This window comes from Leishmania martiniquensis, chromosome 33 (assembly GCF_017916325.1).
Source record: "Leishmania martiniquensis isolate LSCM1 chromosome 33, whole genome shotgun sequence".
In the NCBI taxonomy this organism is placed as follows: Eukaryota; Euglenozoa; class Kinetoplastea; order Trypanosomatida; family Trypanosomatidae; genus Leishmania; species Leishmania martiniquensis.
Window position 1 is genome coordinate 234,217 of NC_090168.1, and position 24,674 is coordinate 258,890.

The 24,674-nt window shown below is 61.2% G+C and overlaps 7 protein-coding genes across 7 annotated transcripts; all 7 read right to left on the reverse strand.

The window, feature by feature from the left end:
• Positions 1 to 700: 700 nt before the first annotated feature.
• LSCM1_02540 (uncharacterized protein) lies at positions 701 to 1,867 on the reverse strand (the record flags this gene model as incomplete). Its single annotated transcript, XM_067320123.1, has 1 exon — positions 701 to 1,867. One exon carries the CDS (start codon positions 1,865 to 1,867, stop codon positions 701 to 703), a length of 1,167 nt encoding a protein of 388 aa, XP_067175498.1.
• A 996-nt stretch (positions 1,868 to 2,863) lies between these two features.
• On the reverse strand, positions 2,864 to 9,220 carry LSCM1_02541 (uncharacterized protein; the record flags this gene model as incomplete). The annotated part of the gene is made up of 1 exon (XM_067320124.1): positions 2,864 to 9,220. The coding sequence occupies one exon, from the start codon at positions 9,218 to 9,220 to the stop codon at positions 2,864 to 2,866; it is 6,357 nt and encodes a 2,118-aa protein (XP_067175499.1).
• A 1,712-nt stretch (positions 9,221 to 10,932) lies between these two features.
• On the reverse strand, positions 10,933 to 12,360 carry LSCM1_02542 (uncharacterized protein; the record flags this gene model as incomplete). The annotated part of the gene is made up of 1 exon (XM_067320125.1): positions 10,933 to 12,360. The coding sequence occupies one exon, from the start codon at positions 12,358 to 12,360 to the stop codon at positions 10,933 to 10,935; it is 1,428 nt and encodes a 475-aa protein (XP_067175500.1).
• Positions 12,361 to 14,310: 1,950 nt separating this feature from the next.
• LSCM1_02543 (uncharacterized protein) lies at positions 14,311 to 14,739 on the reverse strand (the record flags this gene model as incomplete). Its single annotated transcript, XM_067320126.1, has 1 exon — positions 14,311 to 14,739. One exon carries the CDS (start codon positions 14,737 to 14,739, stop codon positions 14,311 to 14,313), a length of 429 nt encoding a protein of 142 aa, XP_067175501.1.
• Positions 14,740 to 17,068: 2,329 nt separating this feature from the next.
• Positions 17,069 to 18,835, reverse strand: LSCM1_02544 (uncharacterized protein; the record flags this gene model as incomplete). The annotated part of the gene is made up of 1 exon (XM_067320127.1): positions 17,069 to 18,835. The coding sequence occupies one exon, from the start codon at positions 18,833 to 18,835 to the stop codon at positions 17,069 to 17,071; it is 1,767 nt and encodes a 588-aa protein (XP_067175502.1).
• An 891-nt stretch (positions 18,836 to 19,726) lies between these two features.
• Positions 19,727 to 20,896, reverse strand: LSCM1_02545 (uncharacterized protein; the record flags this gene model as incomplete). Its single annotated transcript, XM_067320128.1, has 1 exon — positions 19,727 to 20,896. One exon carries the CDS (start codon positions 20,894 to 20,896, stop codon positions 19,727 to 19,729), a length of 1,170 nt encoding a protein of 389 aa, XP_067175503.1.
• A 980-nt stretch (positions 20,897 to 21,876) lies between these two features.
• On the reverse strand, positions 21,877 to 23,910 carry LSCM1_02546 (uncharacterized protein; the record flags this gene model as incomplete). The annotated part of the gene is made up of 1 exon (XM_067320129.1): positions 21,877 to 23,910. One exon carries the CDS (start codon positions 23,908 to 23,910, stop codon positions 21,877 to 21,879), a length of 2,034 nt encoding a protein of 677 aa, XP_067175504.1.
• Between the last annotated feature and the right edge of the window lie 764 nt (positions 23,911 to 24,674).

Here is a 24,674-nt window from a genome sequence, read left to right on the forward strand (position 1 = left end):
TAGGAGGGCAGCACCCACGGAGTCGCGCGGCCGCGCTGCCAATCGCATCCATGGCACTAACGCGTCTGCCGTCACTCCGCCCACGTCGCTCCGGCGCCACGCCGCACCGCACCTGACCTCAGACATCCGCGCCGGTACACCGCTCTGAGCTCCCGCTACGCCGCGGGCGCCACAACCCATGTTGCCATGAGAAGCGCTTCGTCATGGGCAGCGGACGGGATAGGGGAAGGTGGGCGCTGCGTTGGCATCCCCGGACAGACATACACACACACAGTGAGCGGGGGCACACCGCCCCCTTCTCGAGCCACCACACGCGCTGTGCGGAAGGTCTTCCTCCCTCCACCTCCGTACACACACACACACATCTCCCCCTCCCCAGTAATCCTGTTCAGGCGAATAAGGCGCGAGGCCTAGCAGAAAATCTGCGAGTCGCAACGCCATTCAGAAGAGGAGTAGCGAAAAGGGACGGGGGCGCACCGGAGCATCAGGACCAAAGGCGCCGCCATGACGAAGATGATGGCGACGCAGCTGCGGAGTATGAGGTAACCGCTTCGCCGGGAGGGGAGTCCCGCACCTCTCGCACGATCTCACGTGCGCATGGCGCAGCGTTCGTCGACACCGATGTCGGCGAGGACGAGAGCCGCACCGTGCCACGTGAGTTTGGAAAGCCGGTCGTCGACCTTCCCGTCGACTTGGTCCGTCAAGGACGAGAGCGAGAGAGTCTAGCCGGGCCTTCTGCTGCGGCTGCCTTGGGGCGTGCCGCCTTCTCCTCAAACACGGGGGCGGCCCACGAGACGTCCTGTACAGCCTTCACCTCGGGTATCCAATGCCTTGTGGTGCGCTCAATGAGATTCACTAATGTTGTCGCACTACTCTTGCACGTGCGGCACGCCCCAAGCAGCTCGACATGCATGACACCGGAGACAGGGTCAAAGCCGACGAAACGGAGGTCACCGCCATCACCCTGCAGTTGCGGCCGAATAGTAGTGGCGAACAGCTCCTTTATCATCAGCACTACCTCCGAGTCATCCTCCCCTGGAACGGTGTCTGCGTGGGGGTTGGGGGCGCTTGGGTCAACGTGCGGGTTACCGCTGCAGATGTGGTCTGTAAGCAGGGCACTCACATGAAACTTGAGGTCCGACCAGTCAGTCGCCGCCATAACTGAGCGCAAGGCATCTACGTCGACGTCCCCGTCCTGCGAGGGCGGTGAGACTTTAACCCCGCCGACGTCGAAGGGCGCTTCCTCGGGCGGCAGTGATGATGCGGCGGGCGCAGCATTGCCACTGCGGGGTGTAGCCGCCGCCCCACCGTCGCTCTCCAAAACATCGTCGACGTTCCGCTGCAGCGCCTGAGAGCGCGCCGCAGCCGCTGCCTCTTCACTCCCGTGGTTCTGCTGAACCTGGTGGAGCTTCATGGCAAATTGACGCGCGGCCGCCGCCATATCTGCCTCCTCCACACGCTTGACCGTCACAAAAGATGTGCCCACCGTGACCTCCTCCACCATCGGCAGCGCTTCCAGCAGTGTGTGGGCAAGTGGAGACATGTAACTGTTTGTGCTGTTGAACATCATCGTGTGCGCGTTCGGCGGCAAAAACTGCATGTCATCGATGTAGAATTTATAGCACGCATCGTTGGGGGTCGGCTGGAAGCGCACAAACACAGTTCGATGAGGGGTGCAGCAGCTGCTGAAAGCAAGCGACGGAAGAGAGGCACTGGGTGGGAACGCCAAGCCCCGCCGCCACATCGCTGGCGCTACGGAGATGAAGGTCATGAGAGAAGCGCCAAGGCCGTCGATTTTCATGCAAGCGACCGCTGCCCTTCTGGGCAGCCTTGCAGGCCACCGCAGAGGCAACAAGCACGTACGCATCTCAGTTTCGATAACGACCGACCCGTGTTGCTCCGCCCTTTCCGCCTTTTTGCAGGTGCCGCAGCTTCAGGTTCGGTCACACTGAATAGTAACCCTTCAGTGGTAATATATATATATATGTGTGTGTGCGACTAGAGGGCAGGAGAGGGGAGGCCATAGGAGGCGCGGAGGCGGTGAGTGCAATGCCGTGAATCGTCATGTGTGCGTGTGCGTGTGTAAGCCCATTGCAGAAGAGGAGCAGAAGAGGGCGTGAGGTAGACAGAGATACGCTTGTGAGGGAGGCCAACCACATTTTGACGACCCAAACAATGGGCGTCGTACGAGCGAAGGCGCATTTAAAAGGCCCCTGCGGCGGCGGCGGTGCTTTCGCACCCCTTCAGTAGCAACTGTACGGCATACCTCGGCGATCGCCGCTGCGGTCTTGCCTCTACTTACCACCACTCCCACCTCTATCAGAGATAGCGTATGCATTGCGTTAGCTGAGGGTAGCTTGGGCAGTCGAACAAAACCGCCGTGGCGGCACTTCAGTTGTGCGGCAGGCAGTTCCCAAATCATTTTTACGTCGTTTATTACTGCGTCATATATTCGCACACGAACGTGTGTGTGTGTGTCTGTGACAGAGCCGTATGTGACCGCACACGACAGCCGGGGAGGGGTGCGAGAGCTAGGGTCGCTATGGTGCACGTGTTGGAACGCCCGAGGATGCGCCCTCGGTCACACCGAGGCACCGTTGCTTGTCAGCGCTGCTGGAGCGATGGTCCACACCACGAACAGGTTGGGTGTTGGCGAGCGAGGATCGACAAAAGGTTATCCGCTCCCGTTTAGGCCCCTCCACGTCCCTCGCGCCTACCGCTTCAGCAGCGGAGATTGATCTTTGCCACAAGCAGCTCACCCCGCCCTCCCATCGCCTCCCCAAGTCATGTCACACCAACACTCCCGTCCCACCCTGTCTCTTGTAGCCACGCGCCGCTCCGCTTTACTTTCGTTTGCGGTGCTCTACTCAGCGAACTGTAGTCGTTGGGCCCGGGCCTCCTCGATCGCCTCCGCCAGAAGGCGTGGCATGAGCGTGTCCAGCTCCGTGTTGAGGGCTGTCTGCGCCTCCAAAGCGCGCCGCAGCTTCACAGCCCAGCCGTCCAGCACCGCCTGATATGCGTCTCGCCACGCCTTTTCCTGAGACTGCTGTGTCGCCCTCAGCGCCGCGTACCGCGCACGGTACACCTGGTAGTCCGTCTTCTCTGTCGCACGCCCGCTGCTGATCTCCAGTGCCTCCTTCCTTAAAAGCAGCTCAGACTTCTTGCTGGCGATGGCAAATTCTCGACGGAGCTCCGTCTGGGCCTCGGTGGAGAGGAGATGGCGTGGAAGCGTGGTGCCCCTTGCCTCGCCATCCTCCTCCTCTTCTTCGTCGCCGTTGGCCACATCTGCGCCGCCGTTTGGTTCACCGGCCGCGGTGCCGTGAGTGTCATTCTGCGCATGGTCCATCGGTGGTGTCGCCAGGAGCTCATACCCGAACTTCTGTGCAACCTTATTGTAAAGGGCTACGCACCCGGCGCACGCCGTCTCCTCGAGCACGTACGTGGCGTCGTCAGCCACAGTACTCTGCCTAGCCTCCCCCTCTTTGGCGGCGCGCTGCCGACGCAACAGCTGTGCTGTGACACGGTGGCACGTGACCATCGAACGCGTACCGCACCGCATACACAAGACGGAGACTGATGTGCGGCAGCGCCTCGTCGGCTCCCCGCAGCGACGCTCCTGGAAATGGCGGAAGAATCCGTACTGCACCGCCTGGCTGCCGTCCGTTCCGCTCACCACTCGCTGCCCGCACGCCAATTCTGTCAGACCGGCGTAAGTACACGGTGCACACGACGCACAGCAGGCTCGATGACAGGTGTGGCCGCAGGGCAGCACTGCGCCACAGGGGTAGGGGCACGAGACGTGGGAAGCATCAACCGCCATCAAGCTGCCGCTCTCTTCAACGCATACAGCGCCGATGCGACGCTGCACGTGGCACGGCCTCAAGCAAGCATGCGACGAGTTGGGGCACGTGTCGTACACCTGCAGGCAGAGCGAAAGGCATTCCGTCGGGCCATCTACATGAATCGTCACCATCTTCTCCTCGGCATCCACATCCTCCTCCTCTCCTTCCGGCAAAGCCGCCGCGGCGACTTCGCCGGCGTCGCGTTCCCGCACAATGGCGATCCGGCGGCACTTGAAGTGATCTGGGCAAACCATCGCCAGCACGCTGGCCCCCACTTCCGCGGGCAACCAGTACCCGCGGTGGTCTTGTGGCGACAGCAGGCGCCGCTGGAGCTGCACGAGAGACACAGCCTTGGCAAATAATGGGATGCAGGTGAACACTTCGCGGCTACCAATCAGAAACACACCATGACGTACTCGTCGCAGCAGCCGCCACAGCCACCACTGCAGGCGCGTCACGAAGAGCGACGCAGATCCGTCCGACGACTCGGCCCAAAGCTGCTGCCACTCTCGTTGCCGCACATCTGGCCGATGGCTTCCGTCGTCGGCCACGGTGCCGGAGGAGCCGCCGCGACTTTTCTGCAGCGCAGCAATCACTACCTCGACCAGACCGGAGAGGCATACAATGCCCACTTCAGCCTCGCACTCTGCCTCTTCGAGGTTGGTGTAGGACATGGCTGTCGCCATCACTGGCGACGCTGTCGACACAACAGACGCCGGGGAGACGGCCTCGTTGCCGGCATCCTCCAGCGACTCTTTCCACACGCGCACGGATTGCCGAAAATGCGGAGACAGCGCAAGAGGGGACGCTGAAAGCGACGCTGCCATCGCCTCTGCCTCGGCCGAGGTGCTCGTGTAGATGCCGAAGGATATTTGAGCCGGCGGGGTCGCTGGCCCTGACGCGCCGTCGCAACGCACCGAGTCGTAGCTGGAGAGGTACTCCATGAGAAATGTCGCTGCCGCGGTGTCGGCAGCAACACAGTTCTCCATGGATGCGCCATGGCTCCACACTTCCACCGCACTGTATGAGGCCAACCCAGGAAACGCCGGGGGCGGTGAGGCGGTGTCTGGACTTCCCTGAGCTGGCCCGCACACCTCGCCGCCTTCGCCGTTGTGCGGAGCGCCATCGCGTTCGTTGTTCACCGACTCGTCAGCTACCTCGGGCAACGCCTGGACATCCTCGATAGTGTAGCGCAGCAGCGCCTGCACCTCCGCACGGCGGCACCGCAACGAGTCGCGCAGGACTGTGATGGTAATGTCACCAGTACGCTTTAGCTCCGTCTGCAGCGACCGTAGCAGCGCCAGCACGATGCGCTCATGCGATCGGCGACGCTCCTGAAAGACCGGCACCTCTGAGGTGAGCGAGTAAACGAAGCTAGAGACCGGGGTTAGCATGGCAAATATTCCGTCCTGCACTGCGTCGATGTCGTCGACGCACATGTGCGAGGGCTGCCAGCACCAAAGGCACGGCAGCAGCAGTCCCTGCGTCAACTCCGTCGGAGTGCTGGTCAGGACAGTGTGTCGCGTGCTCTGCGAAGTAGCTGCTACGCCCCAGACCAGATCCTCAAAGAGCTGGAAGATCCATCTAATGGATTCGTGAACGGCCGTGTGGAGGTGCTGCGCCAGCTCTCGCTGCTTCTCGAGGTAGACGCTGTACCACCCCTCCAGCTGCTCCTTGGATAAAGACGAGAGGTGGGTGGTGGGCGGCATCGTCACCGGTGCATATCGCTCCTCCGGGGCGACGGCCAGCGACTCCCATGTTGCCGCCGCGGCTTCGTCATGAGCAGCGGCGGCGGCGAGGTCGAGGGACGCAGCCACGTTGCACTCCGGCCAGAAGTCGGTCGAAATGAACTCCGCCCAGCTGTGCGCAGGCGAAGATGCACTCGCACGGGCCGCCAGATCAGCCGCGTCACGCGCAGACAGCGTCAGCGAGAGCAGCGGCGCCGCTAGTGACTCTGTAGCGCGGCACCCGCCGCTCCATAAGCCGGTAGCCCGAAGGCGCTGCAGCTCGGCGTCCAGCTGCGCTGCGAGGGGAGCATTGAGAGATCGCGCATGCGACTCCTTCACCAGTGCTGCGAGAGAGGTGATCTCGCTCGGCTGCCACGCTGCTGGTGTCTTGTGTGCACCGTTCTGCCGCCATCCCTCTTGGCCTCCATCCACACGCACCTTGCTAGAGTCGAAGAGAAATTGGGCAACCGAAGCCGGCACGGCCGACGTGGTGACTGCTGGACGCAGAAGCAGTGGCGTAGAGCAGTACAGGAGCCCTTCGTTGAGCTGCCGGTACAGCCGACGGGCCTCCGCGGCGATGAGGCTGGCTTCATCCAGTAAGTTGAGCCCGGAACGTGCTCCGCCAGAGGGGGAGAAGATTTCTGCCACGGTGGCGCGACGTAGAGCAGTGACAGTCTGCTTCACCGACGCTATTGCTTGCTTGAGGTCGCCTTGCACGCTGCGCTGCTGCTCCTGGCGTGCGGCCGCATGCAGTTTCCCTCTCACCAGGGCCGAGGCGTAGAGGACGGCAGTTTTGCCGCTCCCCGTACAGCCGTCAACCACCCTCACCGAGATGGGCACACCGCTGTTCCCTTGCGCGGCAGTGCCACTGCCGCTTCTGCCTCCACCTGTGCCGGCAGTAAGGGAGTGAAGTGCCTCCACCTGTGCCGAGGAGAATCCAACCGCTGCGTTCACCGAAGCCAGAAGGGTCTGCAGCGAGGTGACTGTCGCATCGCCTCGACCCTTTCCGCCTGTGCCAGACGACATCAAAGATGACGCCGCATCCACCCTGACTTCGGCACCAGAGAGCAGCGCAGCTACGGGCGCTGCGAGAGAGGACACGTAGCGCTGCGTCGGAACGCCGCCATTCACGAAGTGTTCTGTCCAAAGGCCTGCCGCCGCATCCGCACTAAACGGGCGGCCTGCGCGGTGGCTGCCGCCGCGACCGTTCGCGGTGTCGGTGCGGCCTTTGCTGCTCGCCCCCGCCTCTGCCTGGCGTACGCTAAGAGAGACGGCTTGGAGGCGCCGTAGACAGTCGAGGTACGTGAGGGCCGGTGTGCCGGCTGGAAGGATCCGCTCCGGTGGTGCGGCGGAGGTCGCAGAGGGCAGCGCCACACGCCGGCGCCGAGAGCCGCGTCGCTGATTCCCCGCGGCCTCTGCCCCTAGCACCATCCACGCTTGCGCCTGCCCATCTTCTGCCGCCGCAGCGCTCGTCAAGACGAAGTCCGCGAGCATGTCGGCGTCACGCAGCACGTGAGCCGTCACGCGAGAAGGAGCGTTGGAGATGCTGCTGGCCTTTTCCCCGGGCGAGGTGTTAGTTTTTGCGTGCGTGAGCACCAGTGGGAAGACAACCCACTGGCCGTTGAGCTGTACGACGGCATAGGCGAAGAGAGATGCATCCGTGTCGGACACCCGGCACAACTCCAACGCCGACAGGAGTGCCTTCATCTCGTCTTGCTGTCGCCTTTCACGCGACCCTTGCACGTGCAGGTGCACAGGCAAGCCAAAGGCCGCGTAATGCTGGACCTCTGCTAGCGAGTACTCCGCCAGCCCGCCAGACCGCGGGCCCACAGCCTCCACACCGCTCACGCGCACCGCTATCACGCCATCAACACGACCTCTGCACAGCTCTGCCGCGCCGCCAGGGAGCTTTGTCACGCGTCGCACTGCGCGCGCAGCACTGCCGTAGAGCTCAGCGTAGACTGCCAGTGCGGTTCCGCGGATAAACTGCTGCACCTCGTGGCTGAGGTAGGGGTTGTAGGTGCGCCGCAGAGCCGCCAACTGCTCTGCAACGGCGCCCTCTTGCAGGTGCCGCTCGTCTCGAATGTGCCCTAGAGTGGGCGGATTCAGGAGCTCTGCGAGGGTGCCGGTTATGTCGTCGCTGGAACCGCTGAGGTTAGCCTCGAGGCGTTCATGCGAGCGTCGCACATCGTCCTCCAGCTGCAGCCAGCGTAGCACTTCCTTCAAGACACCGGTGGCAGCCACTCCCTCGAGCACCGCGGATATCGCCTCTTCCGACTCGCTCAAATTCACCGCGGTCTCTTTGCTGCGCCCGCCGTGAGAATGCTGCAGCCACACGTGAGAAAGGCGAGCGATGACGAGCTCGAAGCCGCTGCAGGCCTGCCGGGCACTGCGTCGCAGCTCGGCCGTACCGAGCGAGATCTCCGCCGACAGAGCAGAGCTATCACTTGCGTACTGTAACCCTAGCAGCAGGCAGGAGTGAAGTGTTTGCGTCATCAACTGCCGGGAAGACACTACGGGGTCTGTGGCAATCAGCTTCATAGCCACATGTGAAGCCCCGTCGACATACAGCGGAGACGACAGAAAGAGATACACCAGCCTCTGGCACAGCCGCGGCAGGCGCATAGCCAACTCCACGTGGAGGAACACGGCGAGCAGGGTACGCAGCGCAAAGCTGATGGTGCGCCGCAGCCGGTGGAGCGTCTCAGCATCGGCGCCCCGCATAACGTCAGGCTTTAGGCGCAGCAGCATCGGCAGCTGAAGAGTGCGCCGCCAGCCCTCGCGACCGGTGCTGCCGTCAACGCTCGGCGACGATGAGGCTGCCGCTGCTTCGAGGAAGGCCAGCTGCGCAAGGCCCGGTGGCTGCTGCAATAGCGCCGCCAGCCAGCGCACAACGACGGCGATGCTTCCTTCGGTCGCCTCACGCCAGAGGTCGGCATCTGATGGCGTGAAAAGAGACGTATTGTACGTTATAAATTCTCGGTGCGTCGCCCAAGCCGCACCCGACGCCACTCCGCTATCGCTGGTCGTGCCGGGCACCTCAGCGACGTTCGCAGGCGGCCGTCTTGGCTGGAAGCGAAGGAGCAGCAGGTCGGCAGGATGTGCAATAACGGCGTCTTCTATCGATGCCGGATGTGCAGAAGATCCCCCGCCAGCGCCAGCAACGTCCATCAGCAACGGTGAGGCATCGGCTTCATCGCCTCCCGCTGTCGACGGCTTCTGTGCCGCGAGCACCAGCGTCCGGCCGTCGTTCGCAACCAGTTCGACAGTGAGTAAACGCAGAAAGGACCCCTCCTCACTGCAGTGCAGCAGCTGCTCATACACCAGCTCCTTCGTGAAACCGCCCAGGCAGACAGCGACATCATCGTCCACAAGCGTGGCAACGTCGACCGCGGTCACCGAGGGTGTCGCATGGGACGAGGTCTCAGTTGCGGGCGTGGTCGTGGCGGTGGTCGTCCCGAGCAGCCGCGACACGAGCGCCGCACGCTCTGCCTCCAGCGATCCACTTCGACGGGAAGTCATGCCGAAGATGACCTCAAAGTACAACGCGTAAGGAGACGACGACTTGGAGGTGGCCGAGGCACCGCCAGGGGTATCGTGCGCCCCCATGCGTGGCGAAACCACCTCCGCCTCCTGACGGGCGCGCTTCATTGGTGAGAGGGGAAGAAAGGCGAGAAAGAGAGACCGCACACAGTTTTTTACCTGGGAGAGCGCAGAGCTTTCTATTCCGCACCGGAAGAGCTTGCAGAGACGACGCTCAGGGCAAAGCGGCGGGAAAGGGAGATGCACCAACGACGACGCCGTGCCGCTGGTGGGCGTGATGAGTATGGCCAGACGCCCGACTCCCCTTATACGAAGGCACTGTCCACCGTGTCCGCCGCCAAGAGTTGGCGGGCGGGAAGGGAGGCGGTAATGGTATGCCAACGTGCGGCCACGGGCAAAAGCCGCAGCAGCACAGAAAAGCAGCTAAAGAGTGAGGTGCAAACTCGCCTTCGGCTCAATGAACTGTCGAAGCCCACGCCGACGCCCGCGAACAGCTACAACGGCAGAGCGCCGCGCGTGCTCTACCGAAGGGCGGGCGTCGTTAACGCTGGTGCACCAATCGCCAAGATGCACAGACACGGACACACGCGCGCACAGCTGAGGCCGCGGCAGGGGGAGGGAATAGACACAGGCCCTATCGAGGACGAGCTGAAGACGTGCAGTACCCGGTGTGCGTGTGTACGCGGATGTGTTCTCGCGTGAGGGACGGAGCGCCACGAAGAAGCAGAGGTGAAGGGAGAAAAACAGATGCGCAAAGGTGAAGGAGCTCGAGCGCGAACGATCAGAGCGCATTGCCGTGCACATCCCCTTCTCCTGCAGTGATCGGCGGCCCCGCCTACTGCCACGGCCAAGAGGGCAGCGCGGCAGCGGCATTGATGCGGAAAGCTGGCACAAGAAGGCGACATATGCGCTGTGCCCATGGGTGTGACGGTGCGTCTACGCTTCCGTGGGGTAGTGCTGGAAAGCAGCAAGGACAGCGGATGGAGAGCATAGCCCACTGAGAGTAAAGCTCCACATCCTCCCGAGTGTCGTATCGCAGGCGGCGCGCCATCTTTTTCCGGCGAAATGAGACATGAAGAGCAGAAAGCAGCGAAAGTCGCCCTCGACCAGCAGCGCATGCGCACTTGTGCACACCATGAGATACGCGGGAGGAACATCAGGTGAAGAGAGGCCAGAGGCCCGCGCCCATGTGCCCTTGCAAGCGTGTGTGTGTGTGTGTGTATCGCGAAGCTTTGAAAGAACACATCATTCGGCAGCCACGGGCAGGCTGCCGAGAACACGTCGGGAAACATATACGCATACCAACTCATCCGCGACCACCTCTGGCTGCATCGTCGCCCAGGGCAAGCCGCCCTGCCGTCGAAGCGAGGCGTGCGCCCAGCACGCTACCCCTCCCCCCTCCCATCCATTCTTCGCCAGGCGTATCGCCACGCACAAGCGAGAGTTGTGTTAATCGCTGAGACCGGCGGCGAAGGTGTCACATGGCATCGGCGAAGGTTCGATGAGAGCCTCTCTGTTCTGCCCGAGCGTGTCCATCTTCTCTGCTACACAGCACATCAGCGCAACGCCGTGACCCCCTCTCGCAGGCCCGATCCCCTCGCGCGAGGCAGCCGCGTACGCACACACACACACACGAACCTCGTCATCCGGTGAGGGGAATAGGGGCTGAGGGCCAAGGGACCGTGCTGGAAGGCGGCAGGGGGAGGGGGGGTACAAAAATTGTGCGCACATTCCTCGTTGCTTGCAAGTGACGTAGCGAGGCGACATCAGCGCGCTGGGGTGGGTGTGGTCAGATGGCAGACCGTGACGCACGTCATTCCTCATCCTTTCACACATAGCACTTGCTGCAGCACCGTGACAATTTCAACGAGGTCGTCCTGAGCAGCCATGACGGCGCCGATGCTCTTGTACGCCGCGGGTGTTTCGTCCAGCACGCCGCTGTCCTTGCGGCATTCGATGCCGACTGTAGCGGCCTCATGGTCCGCCACGGTGAATCGGCGCCGCGCCTCGCCGCGGCTGTAGCGCCTCCCTGCACCGTGCGAACAAGAGCAGTAGCTGGCCACACTGCCTTTACCTCGCACGATGTAGCTGCGCGCCCCCATGGACCCCGGAATCACGGCGAGCTCACCCATACGCGCGGACGTAGCCCCTTTGCGGGTAAGCCACACATCTTGCTCGCGGAGGGTCTCCCGGCTAGGCGGGTGGGCGGCACAATCGTGAGGCAGCTGTTCTCGAACGGGTATACGAATGCGCTCTACGTAGTTGTGGTGGCAATTCACGGCTGCCTTTACAGTTGTAAATGGGGTTGTAATGCACTCGCGCATGGCGGCGAGCACAGCGTCCAGCATCACCTGTCGATTCCACCACGCGTACCGCTGCGCCCACTCCACTGCAAAGATGTAGTCGCTGAAGTGCTCCGTACCCTCTTCAAGATAGGCTAGGTCGGCGTCGGGAAGGTGAATCATGCGTGCCTCCATCTCTTTCTTGGCGAGCTCAATGAAGACGGACCCGATGCGGTTGCCCACACCGCGCGACCCGGAGTGCAGCATGACCCACACATGCTGCCGCGGCTGCTGGTCATCCAGGCACAGCTCGATGAAGTGGTTTCCTGTGCCAAGTGTGCCCAGGTGATTGAGGTTATTCGTCTTCTCGATGTGTGCCTGCCGGCGGCACAGCTCCTCGAAGCCGTCGGCGAGGTGCTTCTTCCATACCTGCTGCACGTTCGTCGGCACACCATTGCGCCAGCTGCCAGCGTCCGCGGCGCTACGACCGCCATGGGTGCGTCCGTGTGGCACACCCAACTCAATAGCCAGCCGCAAGTCTTCTAGTGAACTCGGAAGATCCTCTGCGGTGAGGGAGGTCTCCACGGCGATCATACCGCACCCGATGTCAACACCGACGCACGCTGGTATGATAGCGTGCACGGTGGGCAAGACCAACCCGACAGTGCAGCCAATCCCAGAGTGCACGTCCGGCATGACAGCCACAGGTGCTGGAATGATGTGTGCACTCATTTGAGAAATGCGATGCAGCTGGTCGGCCGCGGTCCGCTCCACCTCCACCCCTTTGCGCCACACTCGAACCTCAACAGGGCTGGAAGGATTACTCATGACCTCGTAATTTGAAGGGGCTTCGAAGGGGTCCTGCACGACTGCAGGCACATCCACGTGATGACGCCGTCCTTCATGCGTGCGGCAGGCGAACAACCACAGACCGCGGAAAATCCGTGCGCCACCCCCCTTTCTCATCTGTGCGTCCCTGTCACGCGAGTGTCACTAGAGGTGCGCGCCTTTGTCGAGGAAAGAGAAGAGGGCCTGTCGTGCGAGTGGGTGAGTGCGCGCACCACAGCACGGCTGTGCCGCCGAGCTCAAAAGAGAGAGAGGGGAAATTCGCAGCCCACGTATCATTCGCAGCCCACCTTCCCGCATACACGACGCCACCGGAAGGCTACACACGCACACGTCAAAGGTTGGTCAGAGCAAGCATTGGCGGCGAGGAATACAGCCCTTTACAAACAGGTGCTGCGCCATCCCCTCTACCCCGCTTCCTTCCTCCGCATCGTACGATTCGATGGCGCGCTCGCGTCCGACAGATTCTCCCGAGGGACGAAGAAGCCGTGGCATATCGAGCGTGTTTGTTCTGCCTCCCACCGTGGCGTCTCTCTACGTCATGCGGTATTTTCTTGAAATGCTAAGGAGCGCAGCGGGAAAAAGTCAGAGCAGCCTCCCTCCACGCCCGAAAGCTTTTTCGGGCATGTGTAAGTGTGTGTGTGTGCCGCCTCTTCGTTTATCGCCCCGGTGCACAGTGGGGCAGCTGCAGTCAAATGCCCCTTTTTTTCGTGTCTTTGTGAATTTCGATTCGTCGTTTGCGCCCCTCATCGGTGCGACGCAGCAGCGCGGCAACCGTCATTTTTCCTCTCCTCCATATCGGCTACACAGCACACCAGCGCAACGCCGCTTCCCCTCTCCATCCCCGCGCCGCCCTCTCGCAGGCCCGATCCCCTCGCGCAAGGCAGCCGCGTACACACACACACACACTACAGCAGCCCGCAAGGGCTCTGTCATCCGAGCATCATCGCTGGCACAAGCTACACACACACAACGCCTCGCAGCTCGCCCCGCAGCTGGCACACACCATGCCGGCCGCCACATACAGCGGCCGCCCGCGGGGGCGGCTCAGGCCCCTCACACAAGTCGGCACTGCGGCTAGGAGGGCAGCACCCACGGAGTCGCGCGGCCGCGCTGCCAATCGCATCCATGGCACTAACGCGTCTGCCGTCACTCCGCCCACGTCGCTCCGGCGCCACGCCGCACCGCACCTGACCTCAGACATCCGCGCCGGTACACCGCTCTGAGCTCCCGCTACGCCGCGGGCGCCACAACCCATGTTGCCATGAGAAGCGCTTCGTCATGGGCAGCGGACGGGATAGGGGAAGGTGGGCGCTGCGTTGGCATCCCCGGACAGACATACACACACACAGTGAGCGGGGGCACACCGCCCCCTTCTCGAGCCACCACACGCGCTGTGCGGAAGGTCTTCCTCCCTACCCCTCCCCCCTCTTTCATCATTAGGGGAAGAGGGGCACAGCCGTAGGTGCGCACAGGCGCGTCAGAGCCTTTGGCGTTGGGTACTGAAGGAACCACGCGACGGAAGAGAAAATGTTCGCACCGATAGACTGTCATTACCTCGGCCAGCAGCTGCAACCAGTATGGAGCCTGTCACTTTCCCCGTGATGGCAAAAGAGGGAGGCGAAGCTGGAGTCAGCAAAAGTGAAGGCCCGCAAGAGATGGGGAACGGAAATGGCACCGAGTGAATAAGTGCTGTCTCCAGAGCACCTCCCTATGCTTGAGGGCCACGGCTGGGGACTCCAGCCACGAGCATTCGAAGAGGGGTCGTCGGTGATCACACGCCGCCTCGTTTGCCCAATGCAACTGCGGAGCATCTGGTATCATCGTATAAACGTATCGAGAACCTGTCAAATCCGCCGCTAGACTCAGGGTGAAGATGCATCGACAACAAAAGCAATGGCGCCTCTATACGTATGCCTCACAAGCAGAAGAAAAACGCGCGCTCGAGTGTGCAAGGATGCGCAGATGCTCTTCCGTCCCCTTACTCACCGCTGCGTTCTCGCTTAGCGAGAACGTGTTCGCAGAACGAGAGACATGAACACCGCAGGCCATCCCCAGATGTCCTCTGCTTTAGTGTACAGCGTGCCGAAGCGGCAGCGCACGCCCTCTGCTGCACAAGCGCATCGACGCAGCTTCTCCGCAGCACCAAATATCGCGGATAAGGGTGGCCCCCCCTTCCCCCCCTATCACGACGAGTTTACTAACGTGAAAGCCCAGCCCCCAGCAGGTGATCCTCGAGCATCGCCTGGCGGCGAATGCAAAACGCTTTCCTCGTACACTCTCTGCATCCAGGTTTGCCTCCGAGGAGGTGGACGTTGGGGCAGCACCGACTGCAGAGCTGACGACCACACCAGTCGCAGTTGGTACTCCAGCAGAACAACCCAAAGTGCACGCCACAGTCCTCGCACATCTCACGGTCGTGATGGCGGCTTTCCTCTGAGGCTGCTGTGTACGCGATGGGTGGAATGGCCGCCTTGACATCATCTGGGATCTCATCATGGGTTCACAGCGGATTTAGCGACTGGCCCATTTCAAGGGCGTAAAAAGGCACGTTCCACAACACGATGTGGATGGCGAACACGAAAACGATGCCGTCACGCGGGTTCGTGTAAGCCACTAATGGCGCGTGGCCAAGAGGGCAAGCTGATCCGCGCGCCTGCTGATGCGTATCCAAGCGGAAGCGTAAATGTCTGTGCCTGTGTGAGCGTGTTGGCGCGTGTGTCTGATGTGGATCGCTTCCTAAAGTGGAAAGGACAGCAGTGGGCAGGGGGAAAGAGCTCCCACACACACACATACACATACACTTACACTTAGAGAGACCGAGGGAGGCGAAAGAGGGCAGCGAAAAGAAAGCTGTAGCGACGCCCATCCTGCAAGCCTTTCTGTATCGGCGACGTGCACAGCCACTCAGGCGGTCATGGAAAAACATCGTGCACACGCGCACCGCGTTGTCACTGGTCTTACGAGATGCGTCAAAATGATGCACGGCGCACTCTTTCACCGCTCCCGGCCCCCACCCCTATCTTTCCCTATTTTCACCTCGCCCAACGCCACGCATGCGTGTGTGTGTGTGTGTGTGTGGAGAGAGAGCGGCAGACGAGGCACGTTCAAGGAACATTTTTCTGACGCACACACACACACAGGGATCGCTCTAGCCGGGCTTGAGAGAGAGAGGGGGGGTCACGAAAAACGAGTACGCAGCTCGCGACGGGAACAAAAAAAAAGCTGCAGAGCCCCCCCCCTCCCTTTCACAACACACAAACACAGATGATGGACGGAGAAGACGTCTGGGCTGCTTCATGGCGCCCGGTAAGGACGGGGGGGAAGTGCTGGCGTGAGGGTGCCCTGTGCAAGCGAGCGCTATCAGCCAAGGTGTGCGCGTGTGCCGCCATTCTGCACCATAAGGTTTCCCTTCTACTTTTTTGTGTGGCGTCACACACGCGTGCTTCTCCCTCCTCTTCGTCTCGCTGCCACCGTTTCGCCGCAGAGGCGCCAGCGCCTCTCTACCATATGCTTGCGTCTCCCCGGCGACGTCGCTGCACAAGACCACAGACGCACGACTCGCGCTTATGTATCGACATCAACCACTACGGCCACCACTACAACCCGCTTGCAGCCTCTTGACCCGTCGCCTGGAACGTTTTCGCGTTACTGCACCAGACACGCACGATGCTCTCCACTCCGTCCCGCTCTGCGAGCGCAGAGCTCCTGCAAGCGTTGAAGGCGCACGGCGATCTGGACCACGAACATCGCTGGCGATGACGGCGACGACCAGAGCGGCTACTTGCTACAAAACGCGGCGAAGCTCACAGACTGCCACCTACGCCGATCGCGCCGTTGAGCGCGCTGTCATCAAAGGCATAAGAGGCGAACCACACCTCAGCCACGTGAAAAAAAAGCACACAGATAACAAAAACGTCCATCATTACCGCCACAGATACTAAACTGCTTGCCGGTGGCCGCGCCCGCGAGTGAACAGCCGTCCTCCCACGCACAAACACACAAACAGGAGAGCACACCATCTCATTCCCAACCGCCCCTGACTGCATCCTCGTCGCCCAGGACAAGAAGCCCTGCCGTCGAAGCGGGGCGTGCGCACAGCACGCTCCCACGCCCCCATCTCCAGGTGCGCGCTGCATTCACGGCCCTGCTCGAGGGCGCAAGCGGTGACGCCTGCCGTACAGGCAGCAGGGGGTGGGGGCCTAGGCGCACGTCGGACGTGCCCAAGGAGAGCGCGCGCCGGCTCCAGGTCAGGGCCCTCGGAGGCCCCGCGCCCTCCCTCTATCCCACCGCGCCACCACCACCCCCCAAGTCGCCTCGAGGCGCTGCCCTCCATCATGCTAGGTGGCAGCCCTCCGCACACTCAGCTCGGGGGACTTGGCAGGGCCCCCAGTCGTGCCCTCACCATCTTTCCGGCACCCGTGCCCCACCAGCCTGCCCGGCAGGATGCGGGAGATGCCGCGCATGCCGAGCGCATACACCTCCGGGGCGACTGCTGCGGATCCCCCCCGCCCACCTCGCTCATCGCCCGTGCCTCTCTCGCCCGTCGATACGTGGCTCGGATGGGATGCATCATGCCAGCTGCGCATGGCAGCGCTCGCATGCCCGCACCCAGGCGCCTCTTCCAGGACCATCTAGCCGTCTCAAGACGCGAAATGGCGTAAAGGAAAAACGTCGAGCGGTAAAGATTTACGGCGCTACAGCGACGTAGTCGACCCCCGTGCGAAAGAAAGCGAGCGGCCAAAAAAAGTGAGAAAGCGCTGACGGAGCAGATGGAAATGCAGAGGAAAGAGGCGAACAAAGCGCGACGCAGTCGCATGCGCAGGCGTCAGTGCGCCTTCTCCACTTCCACTCGAGCTTTCTTCCTGCCCTTACTTCTGTTCGGAGATGGATCAGACTCTTCACCTTCATCACCGCCACTGTCGGAGCCGTCTTCGTCGCCGCTCTCGTCGTTGCGCTGCCGCCGCGCCCGGGGATCCACCGCCTCGTAGCGCCACGATGCGCACAAGTCCAGCGCCTCCAGCTCAGATAACTGATCACTGCCGGACCCCGTAGGTCCTCCGTCCGCAAGGGCGGCAGGCCTGCACATGACCGCCTTGATGCGCTCCTCCAGGTATGGCATACGTACAGGTAGCTCCTGGACCTTGACGGGGATGTTGGCGTTGAAGCTGCACGTCTTGGCCGGCACCCCTGTCTCGGACGGCGCTGCAGCGCTCAGGTGGAGAAATGAGACACACCCGTTACGTTTGAGCACAAACGCAGTGGCGTCGTTGCTGCTGGCCACCGCTGCTGGCCTGGCGTCTAGCGGCGTGCGGCTTGCGGATACCATTACCGGATGCATGCTGTGGGCACCAACGTTGTCGTAGATAGGCACAAAGAAGACGTCGGTGCACCGCTCATACGCAATGAGGACGCCGCGCGGGCAATCGCGCGGATGACGCGGGCAACCCAAGTCATCCATGCCGCTTGTGAGCATCACTACCCCTACGACAGGGCCAAAGTCTTCTGGTTGGCCGCCCGCCGTATGAGGGCGGAAGGTGCTAATCAGGTGAAACGTCTCGCTGTTGCTCTCGATCGGTAGGTTGTTCTTGGCAGCCCAGAAGTGCACGTCACCCGCGTGTGTCCCAGTTACGTAGTAGGAGTAGGGAGCGTTCAACAACTTGTTTTGCTTGTTGACGCGGGCTGCGTTCTTGTAGTAGGAGGAGTCATACACTGCTTCGTCCTCTACGTAGGCGATCTCGGTCACGCACGTGACGGCTGATTGCACAGCACAGCGTGTCCACAGAAACTGTTCCACCACATATGTTTCGGGAAAACGACTGACACGCGCGTGGCGATCTTTGTCGCAGGTGAACAGGCGGCGGCATGCCACACCGCTGCACTCCTCAGAGGCTGCTACCGGTTCGATTCGCGGCACGGGCGCCGTGAGGTAGAGGGTGGAGATGGTGCTGAAGTGCTGCAGCAGAAACGCAGCCGGTTTCGTTGAGTCGCCGTCCACCTCGATCGTGTGTGATGGTGACCAGCTCAAGCGGATGCGGTAAACCTCGCCGAACTTGTCGGCAAACACTATCGTCCCCTCCGGGCATGTGGCCAGCGATGTGATGCGTTTTGTATGCGGCCCATACTGGTATGACGGCTTCCAGTACTCTGCCTCGGCCAGCTCCTTCCCCCTCGAAGACGTTGGCGGCGGGCCCGCTATGAAACTCCTGCGGTGATCGCCGCCTACGCAGTCTGCCGTGTCCGTCTCACCATCGCCACCGCCTTGGCCATCGCTGATGTCGTCGTCGACGTCGGAGGAGGAGTTCTGAAGGGCTTTCGGATTGTTATGCCGTTCCGACGAAACGTTGTACACGTTGATCAACTTCTTATCCCCAGCACTCACAACGCACAGAGGGCCATCAGGGATTTGCAAGAAGGCCACGGCACGCACAACTTGGCCGTCGTCGACCACGATAGAGTTGTGCGGCGACGGGGTCGTGTCGTCACCAAGCGGGTAGCGGCCAATGATGAGCGTCGACTCGAACCCCATCACAACAGCCTTGCGTGGCAGCGTGGCCACACTGAGCGATGGCGCATCGCTCAAGTTGTGCGGCATTGTTCTGACCAAACGGTCGCGACCCGTTCGTTCCTGCTGGAAAGACTACCTCGCACGTGTATGCGGGCTTGTGCCTGGGTGTGACGTCTGTCTGTCTGTCGATATGGGGAAGGAGAGGAGGGGGAGACAGGTGCGTATACGAGGGAAAGAGCGAGACGAGCAAGAAAAAAAAGGAAACATGAGCACGAGAAGAGAGCGGTGACAGCAACTCGTGCCGACTCACCCATATTTTTTTTTGGAGTGGTTGCTGTTCCTTTCGCACACACACCCACACTTTCTTTTCTTTGAGGAGGGAGGAGGGAAGCTGTTTCCTTTAACAGCCCTTGTCCAACTGAAGAAACGCTGAATGGGCGGAAGGCTGAGAGCAGCGCAAGCGGCGACCGAGACGAGTGGGTATGGCTGCATGTTTAGGCCCATGGCCAGCGGATGAGGTAGGAGCACAGGGGTGAAGCGCATGGAAAGCACCACATGTGCACATCTGCAATTCGACCCACACAAGGCGCGGGGGCGTACGGAATGTGCAATTCAACTGCAGGATCGGCAGTTCCACTGCGTCCAAAAAACTGTCTCATCCCCTTCATAGATTCCACCCACAACTCTTCCTCTTCCCTGCCGCCGTGCCGCCCTGTGTGTGTGTGTGTACGTTCTCAAACTTATCTACGCAGGTGGATGATGCGGCATGCGTCACTAGCGCTGAGCAGCTGTTTGCAGAGCGTGAAAGCTCAGCGGAACATTTTTATACGTTGTCTCATAAGAGCATCCCCCCCACACACACACGCACACACAGACACGCACACACGCATGCACTCCTTGGAGCGTCACTCCTTTTCGTGGCTCCTCCTCTACCTCCGCGAGTCCATACACGTAACCGCCGTGCGGGACTGCGCCAGCTCAGCTTTCCTTTCTGCTGTCTATGAACTGCGCAAGTTCAAGGACCAGTTGCTCATCCATGCGCTCATCTTCTACCTTGCGGAACTGCTGCTGCAGCTTTGCCGCCTCGTGCTCATGCAGCTGCCGTTGAATGCGATCCACATACATGCGAGATGCCACGGAGCGGGAGCCGGACATGACATAGCCCAGTTTCTCTGCAGCCGCGATCTCCTCGGCAGTTTGTCCCACCTCGCCGCGGCGTGGGGCTCGCTTGAACTGACTGAGAAACTCCGCTCGAGTCATCTGCGATGGGTGCTTGGCAGCAACCGCATCGGCGCCGCCGGCAGCGCCAGCCGCGGCGTTGGGACCGCCTTCATGAAGCCTGCCTGTGTCCCCTGATCCTAGCGGATCTGTGCGACCCGGAACGTGAACCGTAAAATCATCGTCATCGCTGTTTCCGCCACGGACAGAGCTCGCATGCAGCTGCTGCGAGTCGTTCTTTAGAGTAGAGCCGCCAGCAAATCGAATCCGCTTTTGCCCTACGCTGGGCTGGACCCCCGTCTCTTCCGGCAGGGCTCGCCTCAAAGGCATGGGCGCGACTGCCACAGGAGCGTGCTGGGCGAGATCGCGATGTTGGGCCCTGGCCTTGGCCACAAGCTTTGCGAGGGCGCTCTTTGGCGCGGCAGGAAGGCGCGCGGTTACGTCACTTTCTTCACTACGGCTGACCTTCTGCGGAGGCTCGGCGGATACCCTGGTGGGATCTGCCACGGCTGTAGCGATCGAAGCCGATGCGAGCCCATCGCTGGCTGCCGGCGACTCGTTATCGGCGACTATGGCCCCAGCAGAGCCGTCAGCACCTTTCCCTGCGTCGTCGGCAGAGGCTGACCGGTAGGGGTATCCGGTGGCGTGGAGAACAGAGGACACATACCTACGAACCTCATCGGCGCGTTGCAGCAAGATTGCCTCGGCCTCACTGCGAGCCGAAGTGCTCTCGCCTCCGCCTTCCTCCGCCGGTGACGCAGCATCATAGCGGAGCCGGCGTCGACGCTGCTCACGGCGACGGCGCAACTGAATAAAGTTGGACTGCCACAACCAAAACCCCTGCACGCTGTACAGGTTCTCTTCAAGGCTGCGGCACATCATCTGCTCCACCTCTTCCCCAGACGGAATATCTGTCGGTGCGGTAGCCATGGTGAGTTACGCCCAAATGCTTTTGCTGATGGCGCGCCGTCGAAAAAAAAAAGAGGAGCACTTGAAAAGCGCCACAACACCTGCAGTACCGTGGTGAAACACAATACACGGAAAGACAGAGAGAAATTGGGGAAAGGGGGGAGGAGGGGGACACTAAGAGCGGAGAGCGTCAGCAAAAGAGCACTGGTGAATAAAGAGGGATACCAAAACTTTGGACGGAAGATGAGGGGAAAGGGACAGCAATGGGAATAGCAGAGGTGCGTGAAGGCACATATGTTTGTGCGCATTCGAATGAGTACGAAAGTATGGCAAAAGAGAAGAGAGATGCTGAGAGTGTGATGTGGAGCGGTACAGAGTCGTCCATAGTGAAAGCCGGAGCAGGCGCAACGCGAAAAAAAAAAGCAGGCGTACTCGCCGCCATGCGCGAGCAATTGTCGTTTACTGAGGTACTTGTAGCCGCGTCACGCATGCCAGCAACGGCGCCCCTACTCGACCACCACTGAAGATGCAAAAGGGGGAACACAAAGTGAGCTCGCAAAAGCCACGTGCAGGTGGCGTTAGATGAATTCGCCGCCCCCCCTCCCCCACGCACACGCACACCGACCTCTTCCTCGAAGACACGTCTGTGTGTTGCACAATGGGGTCCACATAAGGAGTACACAATAAGGAAGCAGAGAGCTGCAAGTTTCCAGCCGTTGCCAGGCAAAGCAAGCCGGTGCAACAGCATCGGCAGCAGCACCCACCATTGTAGACCACGATGGAGTCTAAGGAGGCACGCGGGCAACGGGAGGCTGAATGGAAGACCTCGTAGGGGGAGGTCGGGGGACGGGAGGAGAGGGGGGTAGAGTAGGGCGACTACCTGCGCCGAGATGAGAATTAAACGGCTGCAAGAGGAAAAAAGAGAGGGTGGGCGGTAAGGCGAGCAGAACGCACTCACGCAGCCATACACCTACTTCCGCCTGCAGCCGAGAGACTACCCTCTAATGAGCCCCATCTCTTTTGTCCGTCTCGCTTTGCCCCTCACCCGCCGTATCTGGGCTATTTACCACAGTCGCCTCGGTCACGGCTGATGTAACCACGCCGACTAGCAAGGCGCGTCGCAGTGTGTCGGAGACGCATAAGCCCTCAATAAACTCCAGCATCTCCTCCTGTGACAATCTCGGCACGCGCTTCGTGTCGATAGGCGTTGATGCCACCCCCGCCTCACTCAACGTTGCCGCCGCAGCGGTGCTGCGCTTAGCCTCTGTCACTGAACTGGCCGTTGTGGCCGTTTTGAGAGATTCAGAGGACGGTGTAGTGAAGTGGCTGTCTGGTGGAGCGGAGGCCGTCATTGCATCGCGACTACGCTTGGCGCCAGCAGTTCGCTTCTTTTCATGCGGCACTTCGTCCGCTATGGTGCCGTCAGCCGTCTTGTGCACACAATCAGCGCCATCAAGGGCGGAGAAGGTGAAGTACCGCTCCTCGGCGGATGTCGCATTCGCCACTGCCGTCATCAGCGACGGATTCACAAGAGGGCCGCTCACTACCGTCGGCATGGGAAGCGTGGCTAAAAGATTCTTGGCAAGCCGCATCTTCTTCTTGCGTATGGTGATGCGGCCGTTTTCGAGCACCAGGTCAGCGTCGTCGTCTACCCACGTGCGAGTGTTGCCGTTAGTACCACGCGAAGGAGTCTCCAATGCAACCTCAGAGGTGGGCCCGTCCACGGCAGGTGCGACGGCGCGACTCCCTGGCCTTGACTCACTGTTGACTGCGTCAACCGCTAACATGTCTCGCGGCGCCTCCTCTGCTGCCTTGCCGCCGTCTACGTTGATGCGCGGCCTGCTGCTGCTACGACTGCTCCACCCAGAGGAGGCGCTCCAGCCATCGTCATCGGTGATGCCACTGCCAGGTGCCCCTCTAGCTGCAGTCGATGCGAAACTGCTGCGAGGAAAATGCATGGTCGCTGCTGCGGCTGGCCCTGCCCCTGGAGGCAGAGGCGTGGAAGCTTGGTGACGACTCTGACCTCCTGGGCGGCAGTGCGCCGCTACCTCCTCCTTGCCGAACACGTGGAGCGGCGGTGGCCCGGTGCGCAAAGAGGCCAGTAACTCCTCCCTCTCAGCCGTAGAGAAGGTGTAGGCAACGCAGCCCCCGTCGAACATGGGGTGACCCGGAGGACCTCGGGCGGCGATCGGCAGCAAGGAGGGAGGTGGAATCGTCTCCAGCACGAGCGACCGAGGCGTTGCCGATGCCGCTGAATGCAGCTTCTGGGCAAGATGCAGACGGAGTGAGGTAGTTGGAGCACCATCGTCGATGGCACTTGGCGATGGCGTGCCATTCGCCAGAGGGGCTGCGGGCGGTATAGGAGGGGGTCTGGAAATAGAGCTTAGAGCGCCATGAAACATGTCGGGTGTGCCACGCTGGATCGCACTCTGAGCATCGGCCGCATCGCTACCCAATGACAGCCCGCCGCCGACCTCTGGAAGAACGTGACGCAGCGCCGCGGCAACATCTGGGAAGGAGCCGCGAAGGCAGGGCTCCAAGAACTCAGCAGCGAACCCCACCTCCTCCAGCTCCGCCGCCGCCGTTTGAGGAGCAGTGTGTGCAGGCGAGCAGTGAAGCTTCGCCTCGTGCGTCGAAGACGCACTGCTGTTCCACGGTTCCCCATCCCACATGCCTCGGCGCGCAGCCAATGCGGCCATACACATGTGCCGTGCATCCTCGTATGTGATCGACATCGATGATGCCCCATCAGACGACGTATCGAACGCCTCCATGGTGAGAGACGCTGAGTCACCATTGTACGACTCTACCAGAGGTCGTTGCGCAAACAGAGGTGCTGTCATCACGCGTCCCGCAACGTCCGGCAGCTGGTTTGCGAGCCGCAGAAGGAGTTCCATATCCGCCCCGCCATCAGCGGATCCTCCACCGTGAGGAGCGCTGCCGCCCGCGTTGCGAAACGCCGAGGCCGCCTCCATGATCTGGAGGATGCGCAGCGCAGTCCATGGCGTCAAGACATCACTAACACCATTCAGCATGATTAGCACATGCGAAACGATATGCACGCCCGCAGCCTCAAAGGAGCGCCCCGCTGACTATCCTCCTTTTCCCTCTGGCAAAAGAAGAGAGCCACCAGCGACCGTGCAGCAAACAAGGGAGCGGCAGTTCCGAGCAAGCAGGTACTAAAGTGTATATTGCGTGACGCAGCGCTGTCCGCTGCTCATCGATCAGTGTGTGTGCTGAATGGCCAGCGGTGGTTTTCGATCTTGCTCGAATGTCCGCTATCGTGCTATCCTCGGCTTCTACTCTCCCTCCTCCCAGCTGGCACTGCTGTGAAGCTGGCAAGGGGGAGAGAGATGCGTGATACTGATGGGAAGAGAACAAGCCAAGCAGGCTAGCGGGTGTCAAATTCCGTACGATAGCCAGAAGGAGCCCTTCTTTTTCTCTTTCGCTCGTTTGGTCGGGAGAAAGTCGGCTCTGTGGAATGTGCAATGGAATCGAAAAGTGGAACGGGGAGATGGACGACGGACGCGAGTATGAAGGATACACATGGCTTCTAAAAGCACGCTCAAGCAAGTGAATCAGCCCTCCATTCCTGTGTCGCAGCGTAGGCACACGCTATGGCGCATACGAATGGCCCCACAAAAGGCAGAGGGCGTACCAGAAAACGGGGCAAGCCAGGTGCAGGTGAAATTTTTGAAGTACCATGTAGAGATCGTTGCACGCTGGCACCGTGAATGCAAGAGGAGACAGGATCAGGGTTCTCTACCCTTTGGTCCCCTCACATATGGAGCGAGAAAGA